This window comes from Vicia villosa, unplaced genomic scaffold, assembly GCF_029867415.1.
Source record: "Vicia villosa cultivar HV-30 ecotype Madison, WI unplaced genomic scaffold, Vvil1.0 ctg.001425F_1_1, whole genome shotgun sequence".
Classification (NCBI taxonomy): Eukaryota; Viridiplantae; Streptophyta; class Magnoliopsida; order Fabales; family Fabaceae; genus Vicia; species Vicia villosa.
Window position 1 is genome coordinate 482,296 of NW_026705615.1, and position 20,740 is coordinate 503,035.

Below are 20,740 nucleotides of genomic sequence, written 5' to 3' on the forward strand. Positions count from 1 at the left end.
ATGATTTGAAACTTCCCTCACTCGGTGTGCATATAAAGCTTCGCTCTCCTATTCTTCTACAAACGGCAAACATCCTTGTTGGTCCTTCTCGCTACTTATTAAGGTTGAACTGCTCGGATTCTTCTCACAAGAGTGACACAAGTTCTGTCTCAAAGAGTTTCAGAATGTCTTAGCAATCATGTGATGCATCTCCCGTATCTGACTCGGCAAAACCGGATGAGTCCTTTAACCCTAATAGGAGTCTGAAGGTTGTACCTTTAAGGACGATTAGCCGTGACGAATTAAAGGCCACAAAGCCTAAAACGGCACATGCAAAACGGCCCAAGGAGGGTATTCGTAACAAGGGCGCCAAACCTTCTGCATCTAATACCATAGAGGAAGTTACTAAAGAAGGAACCAGATATGTCGATAACGCAATTGCCAGGATTGTTACACGCATTCTGAAGGAAAATCATCAAGTGCCTGGGATATCTGTCCCTCTTAAAACCATAATGCCTGATCCCCTCAAGAACACTAGTAAGGCTGAAGTTGCTCACACTTCTGGTTGTGACCCAGCTGAAGAGGAGATCATTAAGAATGGACAAGGAGGTGCTGAGAATACCAATGTTACTGAGGATGTCAATGACATCGAATAGAATGAGCACACTAAGGTCAATACTGAAACAAGTACCAATGTGGTAGACTTAGATGAGTATTCTGACGACGAGTTGCTTGCCTCTTTGAATCTTAGTGTAGCCAACAGGCTAATGACTAGAAGAAAAGGAAAAGCTATTTCCCAAAGTTCCCCTAAAAAGAATGCAGAAGCTAAGAGCACTGTCAAAGACTCTGTCAAGAAGAATAGTACTTCTGCTGGTCCTATCAAAAGCAGAGCTGTGGCTAAGAGTGTAGGGGTTGGTCTCTCAAAGTCCTGGAGCAAGGTTGTTCCAAAGAAAAGAAAGGAGAGGGAAATTGTTGAATTTGAGTCTGATGTTGAAAGGGATGTCCCTAACATTCCATCAAGGAAGAAGCCTACAACAAGCAAGCTTGCTGCCAGTATTCCTGAAATACCTATTGATAATGTGTCATTCCACTATGCCTCTAGTGCCAGCAAGTGGAAATATATGCTCCAAAAGAGACTGGCTGTTGAAAGGGAGTTGGCTCCAAATTCTCTTGAGAACAAGGAAATCTTACAGCTAAGTCAGGAAGTTGGACTATTAAAAACTGTGTGCAACCTTCCCAAATGTTATGAGAGGCTGGTAAAAGAATTTGCGGTGAACCTATCTGAAGATTGTAGAAACAGCAAGAGTGTGGACTTCAGAAAGGTGTTTGTGGGAGGTAAGTGTGTTTCGTTCTCTCCTTTTGTGATTAATAACTTCTTGGCAACAACAAATGAAGCTCAACCTGAGCTTGAAGTGACAGACAATAAGGTTTGTCAAGTGATCACAACCAAGCAGGTAAAAAGCTGGCCCTTAAAAGAGAAACTAATTGCAAGTAAGCTGAGCATCAGGTATGCAATGCTTCACAAGATAGGAGCAGCTAATTGGGTACCAACGAATCACAAGTCCACTATCTCAACTGTTCTTGGCAGATTCATGTATGCTGTAGGAACAAAGGCAAAGTTTGACTATGGAACATATATTTTCGACCAAACTATGAAGCATGCTGGAAACTTCAGTGTTAAGGGTCCAATTGGCTTTCCATCCCTCCTGTGTGGCATAATTCTGACTCAGTATCCCAACATTCTCAATGAGCATGATGTAGTATGCAAAAGAGAAAGCCCATTGACTTTCCACTATAAATTGTTTCAGGGTACGCATGTTCCAGACATTGTCATGACATCGACTGAAACATCCAAGTCTGGAGCATCAGCCAACAAAGAAGAAGTCATAACAATGTTAAAAGAGACCTGCAAAGAGCTGGAAGCTAGGAAGATATCCATTGAAAAGATGATAAGTAATTTGGAAATGGATGAGGATGAGGAATTTGCAGATGCTGTAGAGATGGCAAATGAAGATGAACAAGAGAAGGAAGTGGAACCAGAAGAAGAATTAGAAGAAGAGAGTGCCAGTCCTGCTGATGGATCCGAGAAAGAAAGTTATGCAGACACCTCAAGTGGGTCTGAATTTGTGCAGTAAATGCAACTGGAGTTTTGTTTGTTTCTTTTGTTTTTTTTCTCTTTCGTTTAGTTTTGTCTGCATTTTATTCGATTTCGTTCAGTTTAAGTTTTGTTTGAACCTATTTGAAATTTGGGGAGAAGACTGTAGTTTGCTTTGGCAACTTTTGTGGCCAAACAGGGGGAGAAGTAGTAATGTCACCCCAAAACAACAAATATGGTATGGTGTTTGTGATCAACAATTCTAATGTGCTTATTTGTGTTGATCTATTTGTGCGTGTGTTGCTCTTGTGGTTGGTTTTGATTTGTTTGAGCATTGTATGCATACTGGTGGTGTATGTTGTCTATATTGTATTAGCTTTGATTGTGTTTTGTTTGCTTTGTTTCTGCTGCTAGTGTTTCTCTGATATGGTGAGACAGGTTGTTTTAGCCAAAAATTTGCCAAAGGGGGAGATTGTAGATATTTTTCATGTTGGCTGCATTTGTGGTAAAACATACCTGAGTGTTTAATATCTTGACTGATGTCATGACATGTTTGATATTATGTTATGCAGGTTGCATATGTGTTAAGCTAATACAGGTTCTGTTAGTGAATGTCATGACCGATGTCATGACATCCTTGTGTGACAGCAGGAGCTGTTATATTTTATTAATTGTGTTTCCTGATTTCTCTCAATCTACAATTTAGGAAACTTTTTATTGTGTGCTGAATATTTCGTCCAAGAATATTTCACTGACAGCACGTTTTGTAACAACCAGATGGCGTGTAAATTAGGTTAACTTGGTTAACCCTAATTTGTTTCTAAAAAAGCCCAAGGCCCGAGAGCTGCATATAAAAAGTCTGCAATCCTAATTTAGATCGCAAAGAGAGTAAATTGTTAATTGTGAAGAACCACTAGTGCAAAAAATACTTTTTACATCGGGCAAAAAGTACTTTTTACATCGGATCTGGGCCCGATGTAAAGCCAGGCGATGTAATAAGTAAGAGACATTTTACATCGGGCCAAGGCCCGATGTGAAAAATGAACATACCACATCGGTTGAACTCAGATGTCTGATGTGAAAAATAATACAATTTTTTTATAAAATATATATATACACCATATTTTACATCAGTTGTCCTGTCCGCCCGATGTAATAGATAGTTTTTACATCGGTTTACCACTTTGCCCGATGTAATAGATAAGCTTTTACATCAATTTTCCATTTTGCCCGATGTAATATGTATTCTACTTTTAAGCATAAAATAGTATAAGCAGCATTAGTAAAATAGTATAAGAACATTAGTATACTCTGCTATTTTTAAATACGAGCTCGTGGATCGCGTGGTGTACATATCTCATCCATGCATGCTACACCATTGTCAATATTCAAACAATAATACAAACAAAACTTTATAAAAATAATAATATATTAACAACCCATGCAAAACGTGACATTAAAACTGTGTAACTACACTAATCTCTATATAAACAACAGAATTATAACAAACTCTTTATCATTTCATTTCCCTTTCATTACAAATAACCAGAACTTACAAACTCTTTATCATTTCATTTCCCTTTCATTACAAATAACTAGAACTTACAAACTCACCATGGCTAACCAGAATCAAGATCTTTACATAATCTTCTTCCCCTTTCTAGCCAACGACCACATCATACCGTGTATAGACCTTGCAAGAGTCTTATCTTCAAGAGGATTCAAAATCACCATAGAAACCACCCATCTCAACGTGCTTCTCATTTCTAGAACAATTGGAAAAGCCAAAATCAGCATCAGAACCATCAAGTTCCCTTCACCCGAAGAAACCGGCTTACTCGAAGGTTGTGAAAATTCCGAGTAAGCATTAGCACCAGACAAGTTCATGAAATCCACTTTGCTTCTAAGGGAGCCACTCAAACAGGTTTTGGAACAAGATAAACCAGATCATTTAGTTGCTGACATGTTTTTTTTTCCTTGGTCTACTGATTCTGCAGCTAAATTCAATATTCCTAGGATCGTAAGATTTTTTAAACTTTTAAAATGAAAAATAAATCAAGAAGTTGTACAGGAAAAGAACTTTAAAATTTTGTTGCTAAACAAACCATGTGATAATATTTTGTCCCAAAACAAGTACTTAATGATTAAATTACTCTTCTCCCTCCCCTCATTCTCCCTAAAAACATGTGAATGTCCGTGTATATTAGATTAAATATTTGCTCAACAAAGTGCAAACTGTGACAACATCCAATGATCTTCTTATATTTGTCTGTGCTTTATTTCGACATAACTCATTGCAGAACATACATACATAAGACAGATTTCAAGCAAAATTCAACAGTATACAAAACAAAAAGCTGTGTTGTGACTCAAATGTTTATTCTATGTTATCATGCTTGTATTGTGCCCCTATTGACTGGCATGAACACACCCAAAGAGAGGGGAAAATGAAAAACAAAAATGTGCAAATTTATAGCATTTGACTTTACTTCTAGTGAACCAAAGCCAGTGAAGTAAAGGCGGGTAGGAGTAACTGCCATCACATAATATCTAGTCTCATTAATTACGCTAGAAAGAAGATATACCTGTAAACCCATTAAAGCTTCTGGAAGTTCCGTCAATTCATGAGAAACTTAATATATTTTTCCTTCTTGTCTTTCTCCTCCACAGCCAATTCATGAAGTTGACCATTGTCTGTACCGAGAATGAATTCCTTTGTGGAAACTACATTTTGAAAGTTAAATCAGAACCTCAAGCAGAAAATGAAATATGTGGAGCAGGGGTCTTCGTTGTACATTAACAATAGTACAATAGCCAGATAAGCAATTAACTGACTACCTTCAGTTATCTGTTGCCTGTTCCATGCAACAACATTCACAACAAGACCTTTCAACTTGCTCAAAACTCGCGGCTTGGTCCATTTCGCATGAGTATAGAAAGATTCAGCTCCACCCTGACCAACGATAGTGGCAATACAATGACACCCCCCTGGATCAACAAAAACCCGGTGGATTGACTGGTCCCCAAGACGACCTGCAGACAGATCAAACTCTGTACTCCAAAAAAAAGAATAATATATCAGACTCTCATCAACCCAACTGAACAAGCATGATACTGATATTAAAGCCTATGAAGCACAGACACATCTAAGAGTAGGTGTGTCGCGGTGTCCGACACACGTGTCGTAAAAGTCAAACAAGTGCCCTATGTTTTTGATAATAGATGGATATATGAATGTTAAATACTATCATATATGTAGTGGTGTCAAATTCCTATGTTTTTGAAATAATCGGTGTTGGAATGTCGAGTCAGAGTATGTGCTTGATAGATTAAAGCACAAGAAAAATTACAAATTCCAGCATTATCAACCAATAAAACAGAATGGTCCTAACTCTATATTTCAGTCTAATAGCAAATAAATTAGACACTCAAAATACTAAATTTAAGATTGCCTATCAAAAGGGGCTCAAATGCCAATTCATTTTCACTATGAAGAACACAAAGCAAGATCAAAAATCAATACAAAATTTATATCCACAAAGTATCAACACAAAAAAGGTGAAACTTTACCAAACGAATCGCCAACTCCAAAATCATGCCTAATGACCCATCCTTTGCTAGTTCCAAGAACAATGACATCGTTTCCAGCAGCCATACAAGTGATAACTCCACGCCCCTTTGCAGCTTGTCGTTCAAGAAGGTCCACCGTGAACACTTGCCTACCTTGATCCAACTGTCAATTGCAATTTTGACTGAAAATCAAAATGATTGAAATGGAAATTAAGAAGAGATGTGAAGAGACAATACAAACCTCAAGATAAAGTTTCTTCTTACACATAACCGTTCCTTGTTCCTAATTTTCCTGGAAATGTTTCAATGTACTAAAAAAAAAAGCAAAGGTAGAGAAAAAGTAAGTGGTAAGCAATATTATTTATAAATGGAAAATCAATGAAAAAGAAATCACAATTATTAAATTATTGAATAAATTATAGTATTTCTAGCTAGCACAATAAAATAAACACTAAATCCAAAACAAATATGTGATGAACTTGTTTGGCAATTTCTATATTTTTCTCAACGAATGTACTACTCATCTGTCTCTAATCTCTAATTAAATTTTATTCTCTAGAAACCATGATATCCATGACATTTTTTTAGCCTTGTGTGCTTAATATGAGGTTTGAAAGTGCCAACCAATTGGATTCGGTTTTACAATAAAAAGGTTTAAAAAATATTATTATAAGGTTTGATTTCTCAAAAAGATAAATAAGTTGAAGTAAAATAAATTAAATTTAAAGAATGTGTAAGTAGCAGAATTTAAAGACAGTTTTTTAGAAGATAAAATTACTACAGTAGGAACCTAACCTTCCATTACCAATTTAGGTAGTAGCACATTTTACCAAACCAGTTAAATCCCTATAGTTTTGCAAAACTACATGACCAACATACCCACACAAATCCCCGACCCTAATGGCATCCAATTCCAACACAGCCATATGTACTAAGCATGGTTCTGAAATGAAAAAACCTTAGGTATTATTCAATATGTGTTGTTTGTGTTATTCCCTTGGTTTTATTTTATATGCTTCCGCGACCACAACACAGAAGCCATTGAGGTTGAATCACATCTCTAACTACAATTCTCCATAACACAAAGGATCACAATACAACTGCAAACCACAATCCCGATTCATTTATTTCAGATCAAGCAGCAATGAATAATCTTCAATTCATTTATTTAGCATCAAGCAACAATGCATAATCTTCAATCAATTCCAAGGATCAAAAGATAAGTTAAAGGTAAATAAAAAAGATACTTACAATCGTGTAAGATCCAACAAGCTGGTAACAGAAGTAGGAAAAGGCCCAACAACCGACACCGCATACACCTCCGTACAATTCAACAACAAACCGATTCCAATTATACCAACACCACACCACAAATCTAACCCATAACAATTACAAACACATCAAAACTTCCTAAAATAAAAAATCAAACTTTATTCCACAAAACATAAGTTAGGACAAAAATAAAATACTCACAGCTCAGTAGAACATGTAACACCAGACCAAGGAGGAAGATCACCACCACCACCACAAGGATCATCTCCTACCCAAGCATAAACAACTCTCCAACCCAGAGAATCCTTGATCTCGTTCAAGGCCTTAACTACAAAACAAAACAAACAAACAAAATGAAAACCCATCGACGACTTTGACCCATTAAAACCTAAAATAAAAGAAGGAAGAACAACCTAATAAATCTGAGGGTGGTGGTGGCTGATAGAAGAGCTCGTCTGGGAAGATGAAGGAGGGAGGCTCGTCGGTGCGGCGGGATTCTTATGGTCGACAGTGTTCGCGGAACTAGTACGGTCTTGCGTCTGGGATCGTACGGCTTTGGTGCTGACGAGATTTTGCGCGGTTCAACGGCAAGTAAACGCCGTACTACTATCGGTTTTCATTCGGTCTTGAAGTGATGGAGAGACCGTGAGTTGTGTTGAACGTGGTCGAAGGGAATGGAAACTTTTCATTGGAGACATGGAGAGACAGATGGAGTTTGTGATTGTGTTTGGCAGTGTTTGCTATGAAGATAATGGAAGCTTTTTGTGGTTGATGTAAGTTACAGTGAGAGACCACTGTGCGTAAAGAAGAAGAAGAGATAAAAGATTTGTGTCTGTAGAGAATATCTAGGGTTTTAGGGAAAAAATGGCCGTAACATTCCCATCGGTTCTTGAATGGGCCGATGTGTAGGCCCACTGTGCCTAACATTTCCCATCGGGTTTTAACTGAGCTGATGTAAAGGCCTACTGTGAGTAACATTTCTCACATTGGGTATTATTTAGGCCCGATGTAAAATCATTTATAACAAAATTTTCATTTTATTTACAATTCTGCCACCGCATGTTTTTTTTCATTTTATTTACAATATTACCACTGTTATACATTTTTTCATTATTTTATATATTTTTTATATCATTGGAAATAAATGTCTGATGTAAAATCTTTTGAGAAATATTTTTCGCATCATATATTTTAATACCTGATGTAAAATCTTTTAAGCAAATGTCATAATTTTAGTAGTGAACCATAGTTTTGTAGCTGTCTCTTGTACTCCAAGCAATTGTCTCTGATGATTGCATTGGAATAGGTTGTGTTTGTTAATTGTCACTCTAAGCTTTTAAGCACGAGTGTGTGTCTCTTGGTTGAAGCTTTTAAGCAGATCAAGCTGTGTTTTTGAAGTGTGTCTTCTCTCTGAATTTGTTTAATGTTTATTTGTAATCACTGTTGTAATTAAGGGGGAGTGAGTGGAGATACTAAGGCTAGGAATAGATTGGAATTCCATTGGGTAGGTTTTAAGTGATGAGTTGTAAATGGAGGAGTTTAACTCCGAATTAATTCTGCTTATATTGGATTCCCTCCCTGGCTTGGTTGCCCCCAGAGTAGGTTGTTTGAACCGAACTGGGTAAACAATTCTGTGTGTTCTTTATTGTTTTTATGTGTTTCTGTTTTAACGTTTTGTGTTGTGTAATTGTTGATGTCATAACATCCAGTAAGACATCCAGCGTGAGTTACTAGAATTTTCAAGATTCCACCACCTTCTCTTTCGCATATTCAATTATTTCTAGCCAAACAAATACTTTATACTCTTATGATCAATGAAAAGCTCGAATCTCGACCTATAGAGATAATTCCTCCAAACTTTAAGCATTAAAACTAGTGTTGCTAACTCCTTATCATGGGTAGGATAATTTATTTCACGAGTCTTGAGTTGTCTATAAGAATAAGCTACAAATTGACCATTTTGCATAAGCACGCCACCTAATCCCAACTTAGATGCATCAAATTATACCTCAAATGATTCAATTATATTTGGTAGAATCAAGACTTGAACTGATGTCAATCTCTTCTTAAGCTCTTGGAAACTTTCTTCACACTAAACATCTCAAACATAAGCTTAACTCTTTCGGGTCAACTGAGTCAAAGGCAAAGCAAACTTTGAGAAACCTTCTACGAACCTCCTATAATAACCAGCCAAATGCAAAAAAAAACCATGAACTTTGTCACCGACTTAGGAGTCTCCCACTGGAACACTCAGTCTACTTTAGATGGGTCCACTGCTATTCCACCATTATATATTACATGTCCAATGAAACTTTCCTCTCTTAACCCAAATTCACACTTGGACAGCTTAACATATAACTTTTTATCCTTTAAGGTCTGCAACACGACTCTTAGATGCTCTGCATGTTCTTCATCTCACTTGGAATATACCAGGATATCATCTATAAACTGTAAGTTTTGAATGCACAATCTAGAAGAGGGGTGAATTAGACTTGCTAGATTTTTCTTGTTTTTATGCAAGTTCCTTTTCTTTTTACATTTCCAGAAACAAGTTAAGTGTTGCAACTTTATTAAAATGATGTTATGCAAAAAAATTAAAGTGTAGAAAAGTAAATGACACAAAGATGTATACTAATTCACCTTTTCAACTAAGAGTATATCTAGTCCCCTCACACCCTGTGAGAAATTTCCACCATTGTTAGATCTTTGTGCAAGCCTCACACCAAGACTTCTCCTACAATCTTCTAACAACAACAAAGAAGCACACACTTCCTTGATTTCCAACAACACCAAAAATTATGGTGGAGTTTGAATCAAACACATTCAAAGGACCTTTTTACAACAATCACCAATAATTTAATGATCATAATAATATATTGATCGGAAAAATAGCAAGTGTACTATTTTCACCGATGTAGTAATAATGGGTTTTAACCCAAATATCGATCTCGAGGACTAAGTAGGAAATACTGCTTAACCTTAATTCAATTGAACAAAAACAATAGTTTGTGGAATATGGAATAAATCCGTACACATAAATAAAAGCGGAATAATAAAGTTGGTTCTTTTTACTGTAAAAAACATGCTAGGGTGAGTGGTTGCTTTGGCTTGCAACAACCCTGAATTCAGATCTCTTCAACAAGTTCATGGTATTCTATTACCAAACCTCTAGGATGTTTTCCCATAAGTCCTTAGTGGGAAAACCTTTGTTCTTTCAACCTAATACCTAAGTCCTTAGGGAAATAAGCTGAAACCAAGCCTTTATTTTATCAAGATTTAATTGGTGATTTTAGGGTATCCCTAGTCCTAGGTGATATCTACTATAATAAAATTATGCACAAACCCTAACAACTACAGTCCTGTACTTGTTAGCCGTAGATTAATCCTTATTTGACCGATAAAGAAAACATTAAGAACATTTCATAATTTCACTGAATAACATAAACCAATGTATTGATGAAATCAAGAATTCAGAGTCATTACATAAACCAAATCAGGACCACCCCCTAGCATTGGGGGGTTTAGCCTCTCATAATATTCAAGAAACACAAAGCAAAGAATTCAGACATTACAAAGATAACTGGGAACTTTGATCTTCAATGGTGTCCACCGTTGAATCTCTCCGTCTCCGAAACCCTTGATGAAGCTATCTTCTCCTCTTTCTGGAATTCTATCGTACGATGCCAAAAAGTGCCTCTCCTCTTGTCTCAAAATCACTTTTAATCTGTTCTAGGTTTTCAGGTCCAAGACAGAACACCCAAAATGCCCCTGGTGCTTTAAAAATAACAAAATATAAAAATTCAGAATTTCTGTCCGCACCAGCTGACACGGCTGTGTCACTTGATACGGGCTGACCGTGTCAGCTTCTGCCACTTTTGGGGAGAATCCTTCAGCAGGTTGGACACGGCCGTGTCACTTGACACGGTCTGACCGTGTCAGCCTCTGCCTTTAGAATTTGGCTTTGACTTCAACATCAAAGTTGTAGCCCTTTTCGTTAGCGAAATTTTGCCACCGGAACCGTGTCATTCCGAGTTACGAAGCTCTAGTTATGATCAAAATACTACACGCATGTCACGATTTTCAGCTTCTTTTACACCAACACTTGTGAAATTTCCATCTGATCTAGAATTAACCTACAACCACCAAGTAGAGAGATCAAAAGCATCTAAAAAGACATGATAAAGGGCACAAAAACATAATGCAAGCAATTAACAAATATTAAAGGAATCAACGAAAAACTCTTGAAAACAACCACAAAGTGTTACCAAGTATGACGATCTTATGCCGAATTTATGACGAAATTAAGTAGAAATGGTGACCGATCACAACCCCAAACTTATCTCATTGCTTGTCCTCAAGTGATGCAAGAGATCAAACCGAGGTCACCTTAAAATTTTCTTTTCCACAACATAGTCGATGTCTTTCGCAACTTACTTCTCTTTCTTGATTAAGCTTTTGGACTTATCGAACCATGTTGTCCATCACACTTCACAACAGAGTGTATTTCACCTGCAAACTTTTCACACTTCTCACATTGTCTCTCGGGGTTAGAGTGCTTTTCGCTCAACATTACGATATGCAATATCAACCCTTGACTTTGCATACATCCTACTTTCACTACACAAAAATAATTCACACACTTTTGAGGACTTTTTAGGTTGTAACGGGGCTGAGGTGGATGGAAGGATAAACAAGGAATTGATATGCAAATGGTTTGTGAACTAGCACTTATGTTATTCTTCTTGTCTTTGTGTTCGGTTTTGTGTGAGGGGGTTTCTTCTTAGACTCTCCTTTTTACCTAATTACCGGGTAATCAACATCGTTCGAGTCTTTCAAATCTTTTTAGGCAAGTGTTTCAAACTTTTTTTTTTCTTTTTTTTCTTGTGCTTTACACACTTTTCTTTTCTTTTTTTTTTTCATATCACACTTGCCCTTTATTTTCTTAAGCACTACCCCAAACTTACAATTTCACACAGATTCAAAAGAAACAATAATTACACAAGTGCCAAACAAAGATGATAGAATTATGGTTAAGGATGACATGTGTGGGTTGAAAATAAAAAGGGGGAATGGCTCAACAGGTTTAACGAGGGATAAAACATAAATAAATGAAGGACGGAAAGGCTCTGGGGAGAACAAACAAGTGCCTCAGTGTGTGATTTCATATTTGTACTATGTCGGTAGGACAAACGCAAAATTAGAGAGATAAAGTCATACCAGATTTCACTCTCATGATGATCTTTACATGTGTTTGGCATTTTATGTTCCTCACCATGTAGGCTAAGTTTGCAGCTTCAACACACCCTTTATGTCATGTGACTTTCCTTTCCGGCTCGATTTCACCACTTACCTTCTCAGTCCAGTTCTTCAAGTTGCGTCCGACACTTTCGGCTATGTCCACTTCCAAAGTACCTCAAGAGATTAAGTTCAGGTTGCACCTTTCATCCACTAACTACCATTCATCATTCATTCGGCATCCATCACTCAATCTATAACACAATGTCAACACAACACACAAACAAAAACAAAAATGGAAAACAACTAAAAGCAAATGCAAAGAACCCCTCCCACACTTGAACTAAGCATTGGCCTCAATGTTTTAGAACAAGCCTTGGAGAGGTTACTTACAAAGGGTATTGCACTCCAATGATCACTTCCGAGCTTTCACTAGAGATGCCCTCTTTTATTTCCTGAAAATAAAACAAACAAATAGAGAAATTAATTATTAAAATCGTGGGTTGCCTCCCACGGAGCGCTTCGTTTAACGTCGCATGGCTCGACGGTCCATTACCCTTTATTATGGAGGGTATTTCCTTTTCCAAACCTTGTTGCTTGCCACTTCCGCAACCACGAACTCATGAAGATTAAAAGCATGGACAACTTTTCTCTTTAATTCACTTCCCACATTCTTCTTCTCGCCTTGCTCTTTCTCTTCCACCTTCTTCTTGACTTCCTTAGCCTTCTTAGGACTTTTGATAGTTACATAATTTGGTTCCACCCTAGAGGCTATGCTTGAAACTTTTTCTTGGAGATGTTTAGGACCTTTGTCTTCTCCCTCACTTTCGATCATACCAACAGAAGCTTGATCATGTACACCTGCACTTTGTTTTTTGACTTCTAACATCTTCAAGGTTACTTCTTCATCAAATGATTTCACCGTTAGTGTCCATTTCTCAATGTCAAAGTTGCAACGACTTGTTAACAAAAAGGGTCTCCCAAGAAGGATAGGAGTTTCTTCATCTTCAGGAATGTCCATGATGTGAAAGTCAACAAGGAATACAAACTTATCAATCTCCACCAGTACATCTTGAGCTACCCCATATGATTTCTTGATGGTGTGATCAGCAAACTTTAATTTTGTCTCACTTTCGCTTATCTTTCCCAATTCAAGCTTTTTGAAGATAGATAGTGGCATTAAACTCACACTAGAACCAGAATCAATGAGTACCTTTTTAAACATTCTGTTCTTGATTGTGCATGGTATCGCCACTGCTCTAGGATCTTTCTTCTTGATGGGGATCTCCCCTGCTGGCGAGACTATACCACACTTTTCAGTTGCAATTTCTGGTTCTCCTCCCACGGGTCTCTTTTTAGCAATCACCTCCTTCATAAATTTCTTATACAACGGCATGTGCTCAAGTGCTTCAAAGAAGGGGAGATTGACTTCTAACTTTTTAAACAAAGCTGCAAACTTCTCAAAATCCTTTTCTGTTGAATTCTTCTTTGTCACTCTAGAAGGAAAAGGTAGCTTGATTGCCGGTTTAGCATTTTGCTTATTTTTCTCTTCAAGTTGCTTAACCGGTGGTATCACAACTACGGGCTCTTTCACATTCTCTCTTATCTCCAAATCTACCTCAATCACCAAGGGATCATCCATTTCCTCTTCTTCTTTTTCTGATTTTGCCACTTTCTTACTCCTTGTAGTAACATCATTAATCTTCTCTTAGTCTTTTGGATTTTTCACAGTTGAACTCGGAAAGGTACCTTGTGCCTGTAGAGTGAGATGCTGTGCTATTTGACCCACTTGAACTTCCAGATTTTTGATCGAAGCTGTGGTGTTCCTGTGGTTGTTTCTGGTTTCTTCTTGAAACAGAGAGCATTGTCCAGCCAATCTCTCAATAGCTACTTCCCACTCTGCCTTTTGAGGAATTTGTTGTTGATCTTTCCAAGAGAAGTTGGGATGATTCTTCCACCCTGGATTATAGGTGTTAGAATACGGATTTTTTTGCCTTAAGAACTTGATTTCTTCAATTTGCTTGGGAGTAGCAACACAATACACAGTTTGGTGAGGGCCATTACAAATTTCACAGATTACAGGTTGAGCGTGTTGGACTTGAGCAACCTATTGAGTACCTATATTCATAGCCTTTAGTCTCTTTTCTACCTCTGCAGCTATAGCATCTTCAACCCGAATTTTGTTGGTGTCTAGCTTCAGATCAATGACTCCTTCAGGTTTGCTCGTATACCTGTCATACAACTCCAAATGCTCATTTGCAGCTATTGCTTCAATGATCTTGATGATACCAGAGGCTGTTGTGAAATTTGTTGAGCCTCCAGCTGCTATATCGATCAACTGCTTTGTCTTGATTCTGAGCCCGTTGACAAACATTTGCATCTGTTCAGTTTTGTCCATATTGTGTGTTGGACATGTGTAGCGGGGAAAATCTGATATCGAAGCCATGGGATTGACTCGAATCAATATTTCGTTTGAAATCGCCACCGCGCTTTTATTATTTCCAAAGGAAAAGGGAAAAGAACGAGAAAAACCAAAGTTTGCTTTTACAAAAAGAAGAGATCTTAGGTACGGGTGTTGTTTATACAAGGGGAAGGTTTTAAGCACCCCTCATATCTGTGGTATTCCACAGGAACCTTTTTGAAAATCTGTGTTGTGTGTGTGCTAAAAAAGGGTTTATTTTATTTTTTAAAATAAGCTCGGCAAGACGTTAAGCCTTAGGCCTACATACCTCCTCGGTGCAATGAAGAAGTCAGAGCTAATGTAGTTCCGCTTAAAGGGAAAACATTTTTAAAACGAATAAACACTTTATCGTCGTTGGAGAGAAATACTCAGCCATTGATCTTGAGCATGAGAACAAACGAGTTCTTTGCATCGCAAATGAAAGAAGGGCTCCAACTCGGATAAAATCAACAAGTATGCCACTAGCTCTCTCACGCGGAAAAGATCTCATTATATCAATCAATTTCAAAATCGTGGGGTATAACCACTCGTTTCGACAATTAACGGTGTCTAAACTTTTGAAGAAAAAGCCACTAAGGGCAAAAGATATTTTAAAGAAAAGGTTTTGAAAAGGTTTGCAAACATAAGAAGGTTTTTGAAAAAGGGAGAAGATTTTGAAAATTTAAGAATGGGAGGAGATGAAGAGGCTATCTTATTGCGTAAAATAAAAGCTAAGGAAAAGAACGGTCTAACCGAAATAAGAAGCCAAAACTTGACATTGTGAGTCAAGGTAGATTTCCCTTCCTTTGGAATATCAATTCTGTCATACCCCAATTTTTGACCTAAGATACCACCTCATATCATTTGCATATGCATCATTTGCATCTCTAACAAATTGCATAGCTTGTGTTTGTTACTTGTGACTCAGCAGGGTTTAATCAAGAAAACACTCATCAGTACAAGTAACAATCAATTAGGGTTTTGTTCTCCCTTCATTTCAAAAGAACTATCTTCATCAACAATCAACATTTGGTCCCCAGAGATTCACTTCAACAAACTCAACAGCTTTGAATCGACTGAATTAGGGTTTTGACTGAAGACAGCATACTCTTGACTTTTGCTCAGGATTTGACCTAATGACTTGGGACATGACCTCAAAACCCCAAGTACATCATTTTGACCTAATCCATTGGCTCAGAACATCTCCTATACAAAGATTGATCAGACAAATCCTCAGATCAGGGTTTTTGAACTATCAGGGACTGAAATCAGGGATCACATTTGGGAAACCCTAAAAATCCCCAGGGAGTCAATCAAAGGTTTCAATCATCTTCAAATAATCCCTATGACAATATACAATGGAAATTGTATCTCAATCCAAGTCCTACAGGCATCAATTTCATCAGGTCGACAATTAGGGTTTTTTGACCTAATTCACTAAACCACTGACTTTTTAATCAGGACATGGTGCCACAACTCAAATCATGATTCAATATCCTCAAATGCTTCAATATGATCCATTCATACTATTCATTTGATGAGGATAGCTTGTTTCATTTGAAATCTCCAGAAACGCGATTCGTCTGAAAAAGTCAACTGTACAAGATCACCATTGACTTTTGGGGAATTTTGGTCAACCATGACTTTTGAAGTTTTGAATCATCAATATATGATATGAGAAGTCATTTGATCAAGAAAAATCAAGAAAATCAATCAAGAATCAAAAGTCAAAAGTTTGACTTTTCATACTTAGAAAAATTTCTAAGTGTTTTTCAATGGTTTTTTCCAAACTTTGGAAGGGAATTTCTCAAAATTTCACCTACAAACTGAAAAAAACTTCCAACATGAAAGTTGTAGATTTTGATCCAATAAACAACTTTGACACATATAAATTTTTTCCATAAGATCAACCATTTAAGAGATATGGTGCTTCAAAGTTGGTACTTTTTGAAAGTTTCACTTGAAATCTCATTTTCTTCAAAGTTCATGGATCTTTTTCACCCATTTCCTTAAAGGTCTTGAAGAAACTTTCAACTAGGGTTTTGAAGTGTGTAATATGAGCTTTTCAAAATGTCCAAGAGCATGAAAAAATATGGAGTGTAGCTATGGTTTTGAATTTTGCCATTAGTGAACTTTTCACTTGAAATTTCAAGCCATTTTCACAAAGTTATGAACCAAATTGCCAAATGGACCAAGTAATGATGCATAGAGGCAATAATTGGAGATATTTTTTCTGATTTGAGACAGATGGGAAAGAGATAAGAAGCATAGCCAATTTAACCATGGTTTAGTAACTTTAACCATATGCATTTAATGGTAAGATTCCATTCTATCTCTTAAGTGCCAAATCACCATTCTTTGATCAACTTGCAAAGCTTGGAGTTCAGAATCCTTGGCCTATAAATAGAGGTCCAAACTTCATTCAAATTCACACCAAAACCTCATAATCATAGGTTTTCTCTCTTCTTTCTTAAGTTACAAGTTTCATGAGTTTCAAAGAGGGAGAATTGCAATTTCCATCTCTTGCAATTTCTAAGCAAAGTGAGGGTTCTAACATCCCATAAACATCAAATGTGAAGTGTTTGATCCATCCACACACCCCAAAAACACTCAGAATTCAAAATCACTACCTCACCTCCATATGAACACATAATGAGCCTTATCATGCCAATTTTCATTCAAGCTCATATCTGTCCAAACTAACCTTCCAAACACATTCCATATACCATATATGAGCTATCCCAACTATCATCCATGATCTGAAACATCTCCATCTTCAAATTCGATTCATACTTGAAGCAACTGCAGTTCAGGTTCCATAGCTTAGCTCAGATGAATTCAAACTGTTCCAAGCATTCAAACATGTTCCATAAGGTCCATTGATGCTGTCCAGATCAAGAAACAACATCTGTAACACCTCCAGGCACGATTTCAATTTCCAGTTTGGCCGTTTTTGAAGGTAAGCCTCATGAACTTCAAACTCTATCATGCACGCATCATAAATGAAATATTGATATACCATCTTGTTTCTGCACCTATGAGGATCATTAACCCTCAATCAATTGCATCATATCATGATCATACACGATTTCACAATGATTTGTCATATTAGGGTTCTTCGTGTTCATCAGAGAATCAGTGGCCTTAGAGTTAAAATAAATGAAATTAAATGGTACCATCATGATCCTTGTGAAAAAACGAGTGAGTTAGACCCTTCACTTGATCAATTTGGTTCAGTTTTCATAATTTTCAAAATCAAATGGGGATGGTGTTCTTGGCGCCATTTTCTGTTCAGAATTTTCAAATTGTTAGTTTTAAATATAATCAAATGAGTGTGTATTATTAACAAGCTGCGCGCGCAGCTCAGTTGGTTGTTGTTTTGGCTGGTAAGTATAAGGGCGTGGGTTCAAACCCTTATAAAGACAAAACCCAATTTTTTACCACTTATTTTCTTCATTTTTTTAACAACTTCATCATTTAATTTAACCAATCAAATTAACTCATTTTAATTTCATTTTTTGTACACTTCTCATTTAATATATGTATTTTATGAATACCAAAAAAAATCACCAAAAAATATTTATTTAATACATTTTTAAATAGGTTTAAAATGACATGTTTTTAAGTGTTTTTTAATACTTTAAATTTTGTTTTTCATTTGATTTTTCAAACCTAATCACTTGTAAATATTTTTGTGATCAAACCCTAATTTTTTAGGTCTTAATTAAGCATTAAAATTTGATTTTTACTTAATTAAGTTGACTTTTGTCAAATTCAAATTGTTTTAAAACAAACGATCATTCTTTTCAAAACAATAAACCATTTCTTTTTGAAACTATTGATTAAATCTTTTTAATTGATCAATTGATTTTCAAAACGATGTGGGGCCTCTCGAATATTAGAGAGTATAAGTCCCTTCCGTTTTTCTTTGTACAGTTTTTAACAGAAAACTTTTTCCAAATTGCTTCCAAACAGTTCTTTCAAAAAACATTCAAATCATTTTCAAAACCATCCACCCTGTTTTATGAAAATAAAACAGGGGCCTCTCGAATATTAGAGAGTATAAGACCCACTCCTTTTATACAGTTTTTCTTTGTACAGAAAACTCTTTCAAAACAAACTTTCAAACAGTTTTTCAAACGACGCGTTTGTAAATAAAAACAATCAACCATGTTTTGTAAATAAAACACGGGCCTCCACGTAGGTATAAGTCCCAAGCCCTTTTGTACATACCCATTCATGTACATGAAATTAGGTATTTCATTGTACGCCTTTTGTACATATCTCGATCAGTTTGATTTTTAACTTTGAATAACAAACCAAAAATGAAGGTTTCTTTAAATCTTCCCAAAAATACCATGGGCCTCCATGTAGGTATAAGTCCCAAGCCCTTTTTGTAAATACCTGTTTACATAGCTTTGAATAAATTCAAGTGGACCTCTCCTCGAGTATGAGTCCCGAGCCCCTATATATACAAATGGAGCATGCTTACAGGTATATTTCCTTCATAAACTCCATTATATACACACACTCTGTCATATATAACTGTTCATGTACTTGTTCATGTTTGTTTGTACTTGTTCATACTTGTGATTGTGTTATATGCTTATTCAACTTAGTACAACACTAGGTTCCCCATAGCCTCCTATTGGGCTTCGTGCAAAGAATCTCCACTAGTTTAGGTTAGGACATAGAGTATGGTTTCCCGGTGAAATCGCCCTAAGAGCTCAGACCAACTATACCATGCCTCCCCTTGGGCTTTGTACAAACGAGTGACCCTCCCATAGCCTCCTCTTGGGCTTACAATGCAAGGACCCTGGATTGTCCCTCCCATAGCCTCCTCTTGGGCTTACAATGCAAGGACCCTCGGATAGCCTCCTCTTGGGCTTCGTACAAGGACCCACGGGCTTCTTATAAGCATCCCCAATATCCAAATCAAATACCCTAGGAGATTAGACATTTTTCATCTCTATGCTAGGAGTATCTCTTTTATATCATCACAAACAATCAATCAATCAATCAAACTTTTTTGCCACAAGGCTGGCTAATCAATCCAACTTTCTTTTTGCCACAAGGCTGGCTAATCAATCAAACTGTTTTACCACCGTACTGGATGATTAATCAAAGTTTTTGTCACAAGGCTGACTTCATTGAAACTTTTGCCACAAGGCTGGCTGATTAATCAAAGTTTTTGTCACAAGGCTGACTTCATTGAAACTTTTGCCACAAGGCTGGTTAAACAAAAACATCTTTATCATTCTAAGCACCCTAAGTGGCATGGCCCCGGGCTTATAATGAAAAGATTTTCAAACAAAATCAAACAGATGTATGTGATGATATAGATTAGATACATCTAGCATTTAGACGACATTTGTCTATTTTCCTTTGCTTCCACTAGCATAAGTGGGAACTACGATTGCTCTGACTTTCTCAACATCCCTTTGAGAATACGTAGGCACAAGGTCGATCCTTGGCGAGCAAAACAAAACAAAAAAAACCATTCAAACCTTAGCACCCGTAGACCCCGAGCTACAGATGCTCTGATTCCCTCTAAGGGATATGTATGCAGAGGATCGCGATGATCTTTGCGAGCATAATCAAACAAACACCTTAGGTCCCACCTATTTCACAACAGAACCTTCACCGTAGCATAGAATAAAAAAACAATAAAGAACCCTGTAGAGTACTACAGATACGTTGGGTGCTAATACCTTCCCTTCGTATAACCAACCCTCTTACCCAAGATCTCCCCCCACTTTTAGGTTATTGCAGCTTTTTTCCTTTTCCTCCTTTGGAAATAATAAAAAGTTTGGTCGGTACAAAAGAAAAATCATTTTTTTGAGCACTCGAGCCCAAAGAAGGCATCAGGTGTCTCATTCCACAAAAAAGAGGAACAAAACGGTTTTTCGCCCGCGACAAATACTAAACCAACATTATCGCTTGGGGATCCAGATGAACTTATTGTCTTAGCACCACTTTGCATTAAGCACATTAAAATTCTGACAAAGATCGGGCAGAGTAACGGCTGTTTTCGGGTAAAATCCTTATCTCAATGCCTTGGAATTAACCATCAAGGACTTTCAAGGAAATACCTGCACATACAAAGAGACAACAATCCAATGCCAGACAGACAGAATAACAGCAGAGTA

General features: G+C 37.0%; 2 protein-coding genes across 6 annotated transcripts; one reads left to right on the plus strand and one right to left on the minus strand.

Annotated features, from left to right (window-relative positions):
* The first annotated feature begins 746 nt into the window (after window positions 1-746).
* On the plus strand, window positions 747-2,114 carry LOC131635104 (uncharacterized). Its single transcript, XM_058905717.1, has one exon. It carries the CDS (start codon window positions 747-749, stop codon window positions 2,112-2,114), a length of 1,368 nt encoding a protein of 455 aa, XP_058761700.1.
* Window positions 2,115-3,485: 1,371 nt separating this feature from the next.
* Window positions 3,486-7,831, minus strand: LOC131635100 (vacuolar sorting protein 18-like). Of its 5 annotated transcripts, none has more exons than XM_058905710.1 (8): window positions 7,330-7,827; window positions 7,118-7,239; window positions 6,896-7,019; window positions 5,886-5,955; window positions 5,645-5,807; window positions 4,913-5,125; window positions 4,660-4,798; window positions 3,486-4,071 (listed from the first exon to the last, which is right to left on the minus strand). In XM_058905710.1, the coding sequence occupies exons 4-7, from the start codon at window positions 5,910-5,912 to the stop codon at window positions 4,692-4,694; spliced, it is 510 nt and encodes a 169-aa protein (XP_058761693.1). In that variant the 5' UTR covers window positions 5,913-5,955; window positions 6,896-7,019; window positions 7,118-7,239; window positions 7,330-7,827; the 3' UTR covers window positions 3,486-4,071; window positions 4,660-4,691. The 5 variants fall into 5 exon arrangements, with proteins under 5 accessions (XP_058761693.1, XP_058761691.1, XP_058761694.1 ...); XM_058905708.1 differs by having other exon boundaries at window positions 7,118-7,244; XM_058905711.1 differs by having other exon boundaries at window positions 3,486-4,065; window positions 6,896-7,244; window positions 7,330-7,831.
* Window positions 7,832-20,740: the final 12,909 nt, after the last annotated feature.

Bases quoted from the DNA above. Each gene is read 5' to 3' on its own strand.
- LOC131635104 (XM_058905717.1), top strand. From the start codon at position 747: ATGACTAGAAGAAAAGGAAAAGCTATTTCCCAAAGTTCCCCTAAAAAG.
- LOC131635100 (XM_058905711.1), bottom strand. From the start codon at position 5,912: ATGTGTAAGAAGAAACTTTATCTTGAG. The intron at 5,126-5,644 runs GTAAAGTTTCAC...TTTGGAGTACAG, and splicing joins TGGAGTTGGCGATTCGTTTG to AGTTTGATCTGTCTGCAGGT. The intron at 4,799-4,912 runs GTAGTCAGTTAA...TTCAAAATGTAG, and splicing joins CAGGCAACAGATAACTGAAG to TTTCCACAAAGGAATTCATT.